The sequence below is a fragment of the Crocodylus porosus genome, unplaced genomic scaffold, assembly GCF_001723895.1.
Source record: "Crocodylus porosus isolate Cpor-Errol unplaced genomic scaffold, CroPor_comp1, whole genome shotgun sequence".
Classification (NCBI taxonomy): Eukaryota; Metazoa; Chordata; order Crocodylia; family Crocodylidae; genus Crocodylus; species Crocodylus porosus.
Window position 1 is genome coordinate 73,496,895 of NW_017728943.1, and position 14,577 is coordinate 73,511,471.

General features: G+C 45.2%; 1 protein-coding gene across 5 annotated transcripts in view; it reads right to left on the minus strand.

The window, feature by feature from the left end:
• LCLAT1 (lysocardiolipin acyltransferase 1) overlaps positions 1–14,577 on the minus strand; it is a 236,728-nt gene that overhangs the window by 90,663 nt on the left and 131,488 nt on the right. For all 5 annotated transcript variants that reach the window (XM_019549576.1, XM_019549577.1, XM_019549575.1 and 2 more), the window contains one exon: positions 10,873–10,989. In XM_019549576.1, the coding sequence (XP_019405121.1) occupies positions 10,873–10,989 (117 nt within the window). The remainder of the gene's footprint in view (positions 1–10,872; positions 10,990–14,577) is intronic.

Below are 14,577 nucleotides of genomic sequence, written 5' to 3' on the forward strand. Positions count from 1 at the left end.
CTAGATGATCTGCTCAGGTCCCTTCCGACCCTAGAAACTATGAAACTATGTAAAGAACATACATTCTAATTATACTTAATATGTTCTTCTTTTTTCCAACTACGTAATCTTCTACAATTTTCTGCTTGCACCTCATTCATTCCCCATCACCACACCATCATGTGAAAGAATCACTATTCAGTATAAAACTCAAGCATTTGAAAACTTAGTGGATTGGACCATATATTCTCAGCACTTCCTTCAGTTCTATCAGTATGCTAGATTCACAGTTGTATTTTCTCTCAGCTTCCAGAGAAAAATAAATAGTAACTGAAGCTGTATCACATAATTCTTCTTAACACTACTGCTAAAAAAATTAAGCATACTTCTTCAAGAAATGGAATACAGAATAAAATGTAAGCCTTCCTCCTGCTTCAAAAATAGCAGTAGTTGTAGTCACCACTTAACTGGATTATATCACTAATTATACAATTAATGTGCATCAGATGTATTTAGGAAGTACTTACATTTACATGAAAGGGATTAACATGGCTTGAAAAAAACATAGTAACGCAACTTGTTACAACTGGGATGACAAGATGTTTTCTTCCTCTTGGCATCAGAGGATAACGGAACAAGATAATTAGCTGCATTCTTCAGGGTGTATAGATGCATAGATCTGAGGGTGAGCTCAAGGTCACTGCCTTTAACTAGAAAAGAGTTGTGATATGCAACCAGAAGTGACATTCAGAAGCAGAGGGAAAGCTGTACAGTCAAGACAATCCCTCTCACCACTCACCAGCCTATTTTTGGAAGAGCATTAGGAAAGGTTATGCGGGATTTCATTAGTTCCTATAATTCGAGAATGAGTCAGAAAGCACAATTCCAGCAGTTTCCTGCGGGGGGGGGGGGGGGGGAGTGGGGCTCCATCCTTGCCTGATCCCCCTGTCATTCTTGATGGGGGGGGGGGGGAGGGAAGGGGTGACTACTTGGGCTGTGCGAAACGCCATCGTTTTATTTGACATCTATTTCACCGTTTTGAAGGGGCAGTGTTTCATTTAGTCTCATTTCAAAGCACTGTCCCATTTCGTTTCGTTGAAATTGTTTCGATGTTTCATCCATAGGTTATAATGAGGAATCATGAAAATGCTTAAAACTTTGTCATTTCTTGCCTGATTTGGATGAAAATTGCAGGGATGGTAGCCCCCTTCTGAGGACGTGAACCATGTCAAGCTTCAAGGAGACAGATGCAGATGTTTCTTAGAATCTGCATCTCAAACTTCAAAAAGCAAAACTCATGTCATTTGCCGGCAGCGGGAGCCTTTTGTCATCTGGCACGTAGACCTGAGGGCTGGTACCCCCGGGAGGGCTGCAGGGTTGTGCTGGACTCCTCCCGGGGGTGTGGGCCCCCGGGGGTGCATTGGATGACAGGAGGCTGCTACTGTGGCCTGGGACCGGTGCTGGGAGCAGCCCACGCCCAGCGCCGGGGAAGACTGATGCTGCTGCTAGCCCCAGACAGCAGTGGCAGCCTCCTGTCATCCAGCCTGGCAGCGGGAGGCAGGGGAGAGCCAGGGCTGTGCTCTGCCTCTAACCACTGGGCTGAGCTCTGTGGAGCTGCTTGGAGCGCAGCCCTGGCTCTCCCCTACCTCCTGCCACTGGGCTGCTTCAAAACTCAAAATGTTTCGAAAGTTTTGAAATGTTTTGAGTGCCCTCATTTTGTTTTGAAGCTGTTTTGAAACTTTTTGTTCATTTTGATTTCACTGTTTCAAGCTCAAAACACATTGAAACTGCTTTGAAACAAAACACTTGGCAAAATTTTGCATAGCCCTAGTGACTACATGGCTAGGGACAGACATTAAAAAAAATCTGAGTCTGAACTGATTCAATCTTTGCAGGTTAGACTGACCTGCAGAGAGTGAACTGGTTTGGAAGTAAATAGATGTTCGGCACATGCCTACAGTGGCACAAGCCAGAAGCCTGGGGGCACTACAGCAGCCCTCCCTTCCACAGGGAAGCTGAACTGAGGTGGGGGGGGCATGGCCCAGCAGCTCCTTGGTAGCCAGGAGCAATCCCGGCACTCAGGGCTGCCCAGCCCCAGAGGGGAACTCTTTAGGCAAGAAATGACAAAGTTATAGGCATTTTAGTGATTCCCCACTACAGCCTATGGTCAAATCACCGAAACAGTGTCGAAACTCCAAAACAGATTTGACCGAATTGAAACTGAATAGCAATTCGGAAAAAATCACTATCCTGCAAAACAGCCAAATCCGAAAACAAAACATAGCTGCGAGGCCCAGAGGGGAACTCTTCCCTCCCACTGCCCCAGAGGGGGCTTCATGCAATGCTGCCCGGCCCAGGACAGGGTCGGGGGCAAGAGGAGGCTCTGTTCTGTGCTGAAGGGAACTCTTCCCCCTCCTTCTCCTCCCGCCAGAGGGGCAGCAGGAGTGTGGAGCTCAGCTAGGCAGGGTGTGGGGATGTGTGGTGTGAGGGGGGGTGTGTGTAGGGAACCCCGCACGGCATGCAGCCCATGCTGCTTGGCAGCAGCAGCAGGCGGGGATGTCAAGGATCTCATGCCTGACACAGGCATGGCTCTAGCCAGCTGTACAGAGGAGGGATCGGAGCTTACCTTATCCCCGAGGCTCTGCTCCCCAGGCCCGTAGCTCCAGCCCTGGCAGTGGGGGAAGCCCCACACTGGAGCCTACTGTCTTCCCCACTGCCTGCTGCACAGGTCCCCACAATCTGCCGGGAGTCCTGGCCCTGCTTCCCTGCACAGTCCAGCCTAGGGCTTTTCTGCAAGTGTGGAGCTGCAGGCGCACAGTGTGGAGCCCCAAGGATAAAGGCAGCCAGCACTTCACTAGGATCGAGGAGTGCAGCCTGCCCGGACTCTTCTATCCCCTGGGCTCTGCTCTGCACACCTGGAGCTCTGCACTCACAGCAGGGAAGTCCTGTGCTGGACTGCATGGAGAAGCAGGGGCAGGGCTCCCTCCACTCCCGGCAGAGTATAGGAACTGTGCAGCCAGGAGTGAGGAAGACAGCAGGCTTCAGTGTGGAGCTTCCCCCACTGCCAGGGCTGAAGCTACAGGCCCAAGGAGCAGAGCCTCCAGGACAAGGCAAGCTCTGCTCCCCCCTCCTTGCGATGCTGGCTGGAGCCACGCTGCACTGGGTATGAGCACCCTGATGTTCCTGTCTGCTGCTGCTACCAGGCAGCAGGGGCTGCACGCCATGAGGGGTAAAAGTGTGTGGGTCCCCACACCCCCCACCCTCCCTCACACCCTGCCCACCTGAGCCTGCGCTCCCATTGCCCCTCTGAGGGGGGAGAACAAGGAGGGAGACGAGCTTCCCCCTGTATGGAACAGAGCCTCTCCCTGGCATCGACCCTGCTCTAGGGCCAGGCAGCATCACATGAAGCACTCTCCTCCCAGCTGAGAGGCTGCAAGCATCCTGGGCTCCATGGGCGCTTGTCCACATTACACCTCTCCTGTTATGACATTACACTTTTCCTGTGTCCCCATGACAAAAATCACAACTAAGCTAGCTAAATAGCATCTGTATCCACATTGTCAGTTGATTTTATTGTTTAAATTTTTTTTTATTGTGATAATTTAAAACATCTCCAACATGTTTTACTTTTACCTCCTGAATTTCTTCTATGATGGGTTTTTTTTTATCATTTAATATTTTCAACATGGATCTGACTTATGCCTGAAAATGTGATTTTCCCTGCTTTGCAACTATTACACCACCAGGTGCCGCTTGGGTTCACTTGGTAATCCATGGAAATCCATTGAATCTCTATATTGTAATACTTCACCAAGATTCCAGGGGCTAATCTTGCAAATCTTTACTGGTGATTAAGTTCAAGGTTCAGATTAATAAAAAATACAACTTTTTTGGATTCCAGAAAAAATTGTTCCCTGTGTTCACATGTACTTCATGGCAAAGAGCAAATTGTTATGGGTCAGGCAGTTCAAGACTCAGGCTAATTAAAAAGACTTTTTGTTGGACCAGGTTTTTGGTTTGGCATGGCTGGAGGGGGCAGGTCAGGAGTGAGGGTGACCAGCAGGGCTGGGAGGGTAGGGGTAACCCGGGTGGTAAAGTAATCTGAGTGCTACTCAGATGAGGTACCCCCTCTCCAATTGAAGGGATTTAGCAGGTGTTAGTGTGCTATGGGAGGGGTACCCACTTATGGGGGAGCTCTCCTCCTATCCCCTATAGAGCTGAGACCAATTGGAACATAACCATATACAGGTTTAATAGGAAAAGAACAGGGTGGAATATAACATGTATTTGGGGGGGGGAATGGGACCCTGGGAGATAATGGTACCCCCTGTCTGGGCACCCATGGGGGGCAGGGGAACCAGGGGAGCAGAGGGGAGTCAAAGGGTGAACATACACATATAAGAAAGACAAATCAACAACAGACTTGAGGTGCAGGGTTCACAAAATATAAGATGCAGGGTTTCCCAAAATATGAGGAGCAGATCCCACAAAGTTTGAGGCATACACACCTCAGTTGGGCAGGGTAAAAGAGGTGAGGGGAACCTACTGCCCAGTGGGGATTCCCTTTTGCAAGCAACTCAACCATCTGGTGCCAAGAACTGAACCCAGGTCTCTCACCTGGCAGGCAAAAAGCTGTACAACTGAGCTATTAATGCCTTGACCGCTGGTTGCAGCTCCAGGCTCTAATGCCTCCAGGATCCTCCATGTGCTGTCTGCACACTGAGAGGGGGGTTGGAAAGAACCCAAGCTGCTCCCTGCAGCTTGCGGCTTTGAGGCCTCTGGGACCCACTGTATGACACTCCCAGGAAGGTAGGGGGCTGCGGATCAGGAGTGAAGGGCACTGGCAGTGTATGGTGTGTGCTGTGCTAAACTGTTATATGTGGCTGTTGCACCCAGCTCTGGGGTGCATCTCAGCTCTCCCCATACAGTTATATGGAGCTGTTACACTCCAGAGCAGGGCTACCCCATGCCATGCCACACTGAGGGACTCTCTTGGACATCCTTAACTATAAGGGTTGGACCAGGGAGAATTTCCAGCTGTAATCCCAGCCCAAGAAACAGCTCAGGTCCAGGAAAACCAGAAAAACCACAGAGGCATGGCATGGGGTGGCCCAAGAAAGATTTCCACCTCTAATTCCAGCCCAAAAGAAATGCAAGAATGGGGATTGGTCTCTGTGAACTGCTTGCTAGGGCATGGCTTCCTCTATTGCTAATGGGGCAAGTGACAAGAAAACAATAATATTGCTGGCCCTAGAACAGTTACATCTGTAGGAAACTATAATGGTTTACTGAACTGGGTGGGTGTCTGTTCAAACTCCTGAAAAGCCAGGTTCGGAGGTCTGCCTCAAGGCACAGACTGATGAGAGCTGTAAGCTGAGCTGAAGGGGAACCAGAACGGATATGCAAATAGGGTTACTGTGAAATGCTGATAAGACAATGCACTGTCAGATTTAAAGTCTCCCCTGAAAAAGCAGACCTGGGGTCCCTGGACTCTGCAGCATAACATGATGAAACCATGTCTGGCTCTGTATGAAAATATGAAAAATAAAATAAAATTGCTCAATCAAGAAGTGTGTGGTCACTGATTTCTCATGCTTTGAGGTGCCTCTCACTTCCAACCCACAGCCCCTGCCTCCGCAGCGCTACCACTGCCCTTCACTCCCAACCCATAGACTCTACCCGCTAGCCCTGCCGGTACTCTCATCCAGGGCCTAAGGGTCCCAGCAAAAAATGAAGTTCACTGGAGCACTGTTAATGCAGACAAAGCAATTCAAAGAGGGTCTGGGTTTTTGGTTGTTGCTGTGTTGGTGTAAGGACATAGACAGGCAAGGTTCTTGAGTAGATGTGATAGCTTTTATTAGATGAGCTGAGTAGTTAGAAAAAACTTCTAGGCAAGCTTTCGGGCTCAGTCACCCTTCTTCAGGCATAGGAAGTCTTTGACGTTTTGAGATCCCAGGAAATGAAAGAAGCTAAAAGGGTGGCAGATGTCAGTGAAAATGTAAATAGGGTCAGCACTCCAGGATTTGGCCAGAGTCATTCAACTGGTTTAATAGGCTCTGTTGAGGAATCTTAAGGTAATAGTCTAAGGGGGGATGGGAAATGTTCCTTGCCAGTCCTACAGGAGGCACAATATACAACAATCACACAGAAAACATGATCATGCTTTACAGCCAAGCCACTGCTGGTGCCCCTCACACCCCACTCCTGCCAGGGTGGCCCAAGCTCTGGGGTGTAACAGCCACAACTAACAGTGCATGGGGAGAGCAGAGATGTACCCAGCTCTGGGGTGTAACAGCTCCATATAACAGTGTACGGGGAGGGCTGAGATATACCCCAGGGCTGGGTGCAACAGCCACATACAAGTTTTCACGGCCTTCACCATACACTGTTATATGTGACCATTACAACACAGAGCTGGGTGCATTGCAGGACCCAAGCCACTCCAAGAATGTGAGACTCTGCTCTCCCTGCAGTGGCCTGGGGGTTGTGTCATGAGCAAGTAGGGAGCTGGTGGTTGACACAGGTGGCACCCCGTCCCCCCAGCCCTGCCTATGCCCCTCACTCTGAACCTGAAGCCCCCTGCCCCACCAGTGCTCCTCATTCCTAGCTAATCTGCCGCCCCCCAGCCCAGCTGGTGCCCCCTCACTCCTGACCTGCAGCCCCCTGCTCTTCCTGCCTCCTCCCTGCCAAACCCTGCCAGTGCACCTCACTCCTGACCCGCAACACCCTGCACCCCCAGCCCAGCTGGTGTCCCTCACTCCTGACCTGCAGCACCCTGCACTCCCAGAAAGAGGCAGCAGTATGACTGCCAAGCAGAGCAATGGCAAGCAGAGGATGGTCAAAGCTATGGCTTGGGGTCTGAGCAGCTGTAGCAGGTGGCAGGCAGGCTGCAAACAGCTGCACAGGGCACTAGAGCTCTGGCACTAGCTCCATGCTGGTGGCAACTGCACACAGACCTTGGGGTGAACAATGGGGAAGGGGCTAGGGCAGTGCAACCGCAGCCCCTCCCCTGCCACCCACCCAGAGGCACACATACAGCCACCACCAGCAGTAAGGATTGGGCCCTTTTTGTGGCTCCCCTGTGATCTGCCCCTAGCATGCCAAGGCAAGGTATGGGTCAGGGGTGAGGGGTTTTTGGCACTCTGTCCAAAAATGCTGCCAATGCCTGACATAGCAGGTAAATCTTTCATACTATAGTTTGCAATGCATATTAATCAGGGATCTTGCCAAATCAAATTAATTTTTTCAAAGTCAAAAAACAATTCAACATCTAATGACATTTCCCCTTCTCTTCACTGACATATTTTTGGAGCAAAATAATGTACTTAGGCCTCGACCAAAAGAAAACTTCAGCTTGAAGAAGGGAAATATGCCATGAGGCAAAATTTATTCACAGTAAAGCCATGGGGCATTACGGTTGTCACCCATGCACAAAAATATTTTTAAAGACAGAAATACGACATTCAAGTTTCAGTTAACACCAGCCCAGCATGGAAGGGAAAAAAAAGACACCCCACCCTCCTTCAGTTTCAGTCACATGGATTCACATCTGTTTCTATACCATTATGATTATCTGGAAACAGAAGGAAGTGATTAGCACCCTAATATTGGGGCTCTTGATTTTTATTACTATTATAACTACAGTATGTAGCATGTCAGAAATTATGAGACTGACTGGAAAAAACATACTATAGTGTTAATGACAAGAGAGTGAAAACCTGAATATGGAGATGCACTATAACTGAACTCCATACACAAACTCAGAATCACAGGAAAGCAGGGCTGGAAGGGACCTCTGGAGGTCATCTAGTCCAACCTGTTGCTTAAGGCAGGATCATCCCTATTCAAACCACCCCATATAAATCCTTGTCTAACTTGTTACTAAAACTGTGCAAATCAACCCTATCACAACCTAAACTGAAGGGCCTTACCAAATTCATGGTGGAAGTAGGCTGTGAGGAAGCTCCTCTAATCTTGCAGATTACCTTGTGCCCCCCTGCCCATTTGCTGCTTGGCAGCCCTTTTGCTTGCTGCGGATTGGCTGGGAGGCAAAAATGGTGCCATGATGGGAGGAGGGAGGCACATAGGAGAACCTGCAATATTACAGGAGCTGCTATGCAGCCCACTTCTGAGGTGAATTCAGTAGGGCCCCACTAATCTGCCCCAGGTAAAGCAGAGGAACAGCAGTCCATGTCCTGCTGCTGCAGGAGATTGTTAAAATACACTTGAGAGATCTGACTCCACATTATAGAAGGCGGCCAAAACCCAGACACTTCACATCACTTTGACCACGAGAAAAATTCCTTCCTGACCCCAAATGTGGCCATTGGTCTGGCCCTGAACACAGGGGCAAGACTCTGTAGCCAGGAACTTCTGGTTTTCATCCTAAAAGGAGCACTTGCACACCCCAGTCAAAATCCCCAGCTTGGCTGCAGCCAACATCCAAAGCTTCTGAGGAAGAAAACAAAAAAAACCTCACACCTGACATGCAGCAAGAGGAGAAAAAATACCTTCCCAATCCCAGGTGGCAACAAGCAAAGGCCAGAAGCATGAGAAATTACCCAGAGTACAGACATAGCTTGTCCTAGACTTAGCCGTGACCAATGCTTGTCCAACCTCTTCTTGAACACCACCAATAATGGAGATTCCATAACTTCTCTAGGCAGTCTGTTCCACTGCCTTGCTGTTCTCACAGTGAAGTTTTTCCTGATATCTAACCTAAACTTACTTTGCTGCAACTTCAAGCCACTGGCCCACATCCTGTTTTCTGCAGCTGAACATGTCCATTTCAGTCAACCTCTCCTTGTATGGCTTACCTTTAAAAGACCTTTATGTTTTGTCACCTGCTTCTGGACCCTCTCTAATTTCACTATATCCTTGGTAAGATGTGGAGCCCAAAACTGCACACAATACTCTAGATGAGGCCTAACCAGTGCTGAGTAGAGGCACTACCACCTCCTGTGTTTTGTACCTAATGCTCCTATTACACTTCAAAGCTGCATTGCATTTTGTGGCAGCTGCTTAAACTCATGCTGAGTCTGTGATCCACCAAGACTCCTACATCCTTCTCCATAGCACTGCCAGCCATGTTGTCTTTGTGTTTTTTTATTCTTCTTCTCAAGGTGTAACTTCTTGCATTTGCCAGCATTGAGCTGTTAACTTCTTCCCAGTTTTTCAATTTGTTAAGTCCTTCTGAACTGCACTCCTGCCCTCCATTGTGTTTGCAACGCTTGCCAGTTTTACATCATCTGCAAATTTGCTCAAGCAGCTCTCTATTCTAGCATCCAAATCATTAATGAACTCCAAAATCACACAAGTGCATTGTAAAGCTACTAAGCAAAACTTTTAATATATAAAAAGCATACACAATGCATTCAAATATATATCTTAAAAGAGAACAAATGTTTCAAAAAATCAAAGGATCAAAAACTGGGAAACGATAAAATTAAGTCTGCCCACACAGAAAATTTCAGCCCAAATATTTAAAGCTTGGCAAACTTATAAACAACTGAAAGTAAAATCTTTCCATGGAAAATACTAGCATAACTACTGACTTACCAATGCGCATACTCACTCTTCCCTCACCCCCAGTTTAATTTGTTAATAGCCAGCTTAAACAGACACTAAAATTCCGCTATGAAAATTTGCTTACTCTGGATACAAGTTTTGTTTTGAAGTACTGTTCCTGAAAAATCAGATTTTTAGTTTGTTTAGCCCCATTTTGTACTGCATAAACTCAGTTTGCCTTTTATAATAAGCTATTCCTAATTTGTGTGGGGGTCTCTCCTAGCAATCAGAAGCAAAGAGAGGTGGGTTTTTTGTTGTTGTTTTTTTTTACATTCATAAAATGACTGCAAAACCACAAATATTTGGAAGAGTCCTTTGGGACCAATACAGCATGTGACCTTTTTTTAAAAAAAAGATTGGATTTCAAGTTGAAATTAATGTATTACCTGAAAATTGATCCAAGAACAGGAATACAAATCCAGCTCAGGGATTTAACAGTGTGAAGTTTTATACAACTTGAGTTTGTGTAAAACAGTGAGCATATTACAGCAAGTTAGACAAAACACATGCACGATGTGTGGAATGTTTAAGGTGCCCATCAAAGAAAAATCATCTTTAACAATGGTTAGAGGGGAAAAGGGCTGTGAGTCAGGATACAGCCTCTGAATCAGATCTTTCTAGACCTTAAATGCTGAAAGCTGCAAGTGAGAGAGGAACAGTGGAAAAAACTCTGATCATACTGAGTTCACTCTTCCTTTCAGCATCTACTGTGCTACTGTGACATAGGATGCTGGGTAAGATGGACCTATGGTCTGATACAGTAAGTGGAAATTCTTGTTCTTAGGCCACTTTGCACCCCCCCCAGCTTACAATGTTACTCAGAGCAGTAGGTTGCTGTAAAGTATTTGGAAAAGCAATGGACTTATGTGTTTGTGGAGTGTCTAGCTCAGTGGATCCTTGATTTCTTATTGTGGCCTATAAATGTTGCCAAAAACAAATGCACAGTATGACTATTCTTTCTTAGAGATTTATAAAGTTTTATTTCTGAAAAGGCTTACTAAAAAAACTACAATATTAAAAAAAAAAACCAAGTTGGATTGGGGAGTGGCTTCTTGCCTCACTGTGAATGTTCCAATTCCATCCAAACCTTATTTTGCTTTGGCCTTGCAGAACATATTTGCGAATTCTCAGACCAACTCTAAGCTCACCCTATTACACATATCAGAAGAATGGCTGAAAACAAGAAGGCTGTCATGTCATACAAGCCAATTCTAGAACTGCTTTGGAGTAGCTAGTTTACCGAAGATCAATTACCTTGATTGCCAGAAACTAGTTATTTGCAAATAGCAGAAAATGAAAGCAAAAATATATCAAAAGAAACATTACCTTCCCGTAGACGTTCAACCACAAAGGTGAACCCAGTAGTTCGTGGATGCAAGACATATTCATATTTTCGAAGTCCATTCTTTTCAGCAAATTCATGACTACGGGCTTTGGTATTGGCTAAAGATAAAAAAACCCATTAAAATAATTAATATTAGTTGCAGAGAAGGAAGGGAAGAAGGCTTAAAGCTTCAGTATGGTGAAAAATCATGCAAAACAGCAGCAGCACATGTACAGATGAATAGCAGTTGTTTTCTGATGGAAGCAAAATTAAATGCGCTTTCAATTAGGCTCATAATACTATAAGTTAGGGGGAAAAACGAGTTGCTAAAACAATTGTTAATTCTCTTACTGTATGAAATTATCTTTAAACATAACTAACAGGTCCTTTGCATTGATCAAATGCAAACTCAAAGCTCTCTTTTAAGACAGACTATAGTAAAACGGACATTGTAATACATAAATTCTATTAGCATTAAAAACACTGCCACTGAAAGGGTACAATTTATAATAATGTTAACTTTTGATACGGATTCAATTAACTTAGTCAAAACTGTTAACTTGTGTTAAATTGTTACAAGTACCTTCTCTCTATCCAAAGAGAAAAATTTAATGTTTCTTAAATATAGACAAGCAGCAATGAGTCAAATATACTACAACAATATTTTTGTCATCTTATATATTCACTTTGAACTTGATAGGTTTCATTTATTCATCTGTTCATTCATAAATTCGAGTTGTGTATATATATATATATGTTCATTAATTTTTCAGCCTAATGCTCTCTACAGCAAGATGGGCTTGCCTCTGTATGTAAGCTATGCACAAGCCATCTGAAAATAGTTTGGCTGAACACGTAGTAAAGTATGTATTTCAACGGTCTGGCAGAAAGAGTCCCCTGATGAGGAAATGGCACAAGTCTTAAGAACTAATTACCAACACAGCCAATTCAGCAAACAGCAAAAGAGACACGAACACACACACACTGAAGAGAAAGCCTCTGGAGACAAGTGGGCAGAAACCAATTTGTTTTACAGGTGGTATAGAAGAATTCTCTGAACTATCAGTATTGAAGTTAATACACTCAAATGGCTTTGCCTACTACATTTGTGTTCCCGGATGTTGTTACAACCGCATCTTCCGGGGTAGTAGGCCTAAAGGGCACACAGGATCTTCCTGAGACAACCTAAGCAAAACGAATTTAATCAAGTCCATGTATTAAACATCACTATATGTTTTATAGTTGTTGCATTATTACTTTTCAAAGTCAGCATTCCTGCAAAAAAGCTGCAGAAAAAGATCTTTGCCTCATCAATACAGAATCTAACACCTGTACACAGAAGAGCTCTTATTAGAACCGATCAAATCTAGCAGAAAATGAGGATGAGGCTGCCCATGGAAGGCATGTTGCTGCATGGTAAGGTAGCAAAATAAATCAAGCACAAGTTATTACATTTTCCTTATAACTGGGTTAAGGTCTTTGTCACCCTAATTCATTTGCCACTGAAGCAGCAAAGAAGATTAATGCAACATTGGGCAAGTAAGGTTACATATCTTTCTCTACATTCTAAAACACAAGCTTTCCTTATTGGTAGATGGGATACTTTACATGAAGAATAGCATGTTTGTTAGTAAGTATGCTACCTAAAAATCAATGTGCCAAATAATTTTTGTTGTAACAATAAGACTGTCTTTCATGCATATTACCCTTACTTTTTTTTTTACAATAGAGAAAGAGCTTATTGACCATCTAATTTGGATAAAAGTATAACAACTGCACAGTAACCACTAAGACTGTGGAGTAGTTCCAGAAGACGAGTAAATGATCCAACAGAAAAAAAATTAAATGTACATTTTTCTTCTAAACTTCAGAACCAAACCACACCACTTCAAACAAACTTTATAGTTCTAAGAAAAACAGAAAAGCTTCCAAATTGAGGGTGTGTGTTCTTATGGATATTAAAATATTTAATATTCCATTTAGGACACTCATTCACACTGACTACCCAATCCATTAAGAGAATTATTTTTAAAATGTCAAAACTGGTCTGTATACAACTACAAACAGAGATCTACACCATAGATTCTTAAGCTGGATTCCAAGCTAAAGGAGAAGTGGGGAGGGGGGCCAGGAATGAAGAGGTACTAGGAGGTACAACTATTGTACCCTTCCCATTTTACTGAATGAAAGGAGTGATTCTAACCAGATATGTAGGGGTACCCAAGAGCCTTCCTGGCCTAGAAAAGATTAGAAACTTAGTTTGGTACACTAGAATGCTTACAAAAGACAGCTGTAATTAAACATAGAACATGCTGCCTGAGGAAAGGGTTGTAGGAGATATTTGGTTACTTGAATTCATGATGCTTTGAGGACTGAAAAAGGAAAAGCTAGTAAGAGGGTGAGAAGACCATACCTGAACATATTTTTATTAGCTAGGGACAGAAGTTACACATAACCCTGTTTAAGTAATCAAAAACTGGTTTAAACCTGTAACAGAACAGAAGTTCAGTGCATATAAATTGGTTTCAAAATGGCTGAAACTGGTTTAAGATAAACCTGGTATCACACTTAACTGATTTGGGTCAAACCAGTTTATGAAACTTCTGTCCCAGATCCCTTTCTGGTTCAAGTTAAATCACAATCCCCCAGCATCCTAGCATGCTTTGCAGCCCTGGTCTGGGCTGTGCTGTCTGGTCCAGCAGAGAAGGGTTGTGAGGCAGGGGAAAGGGAAGAGGAAACCCTACCCCATCTGGCAAAGCTCGGCTAGGGTCTGGGGCCAGGAAGGGGGGTTAAGTCCCCCTTCCCCAAGTACAGAGCTGCCCTGCCCTGCTAAACTTACTGCTGGCTACAACTGTGAACTACAAATCCCAGAGGCACCTGGAAGCAGGAAGAGGAAGTGATGAGTCCTGCCACATTCATTTACCTGGATGGCCTATATTCTATATTCATGGCCAACCTGTGGTGCATGTGCCACAAGTGGCATAGATAGCCTGTGTGCGTGGCATAGAACAGGGAGGGCAGCACAGCACTAGACATGGCAGGAAACAGAAAACAGAGAAGATAGGGCAGGGAGCAGAAAGAGCAGCACATCAGGCAGGAAAGAGAGATCAGAGTGGCACATAAGAAGTACTGAGATTAATTTGTGGTATGCCTGGCAAAATGGTCCTCACCACTCTAGGCTAACTCAAAGTACATGTACACATTACACTTAGATTGACCTAAGTAGGGCTATGTTTACTAAGTACCTATCTGTACATACATTTGGGGAGGTTAGATTGGGAAAAAAATGGCTGGCCTGATCCACTGAATGTCTGCACACATCGGAGCACAGCCTCAGGGCTAGCAAAGTCTAATCACTCCAGTCTTAGGGCTATACTTTTCTTACGTCCCTTTTCCTCCAGCCCTGCACTGGACTATTTTTAGGCCACTCAGCCACCTCATCCCCAGACAGACAAGCCCTCTCCTCACCCCGCAAGCCCACCTAAAGTAAGCTTCATGATCCGCTGGCTGGGAAACTGGCTCCGTGGTCGGACCCAGAGGGTTGTGATTGATGACACCACTCATTGTGGTGCCCTGTGACCAGTGGGGTCCCTCAAGGCTCTGTCCTGGGACCCATACTGTTCAACAGCTTCATTAACGATGTGGACATTGGAGTCAGGAGTGGACTGGCCAAGTTCGCCGATGACACCAAACTTTGGGGCAAAGCA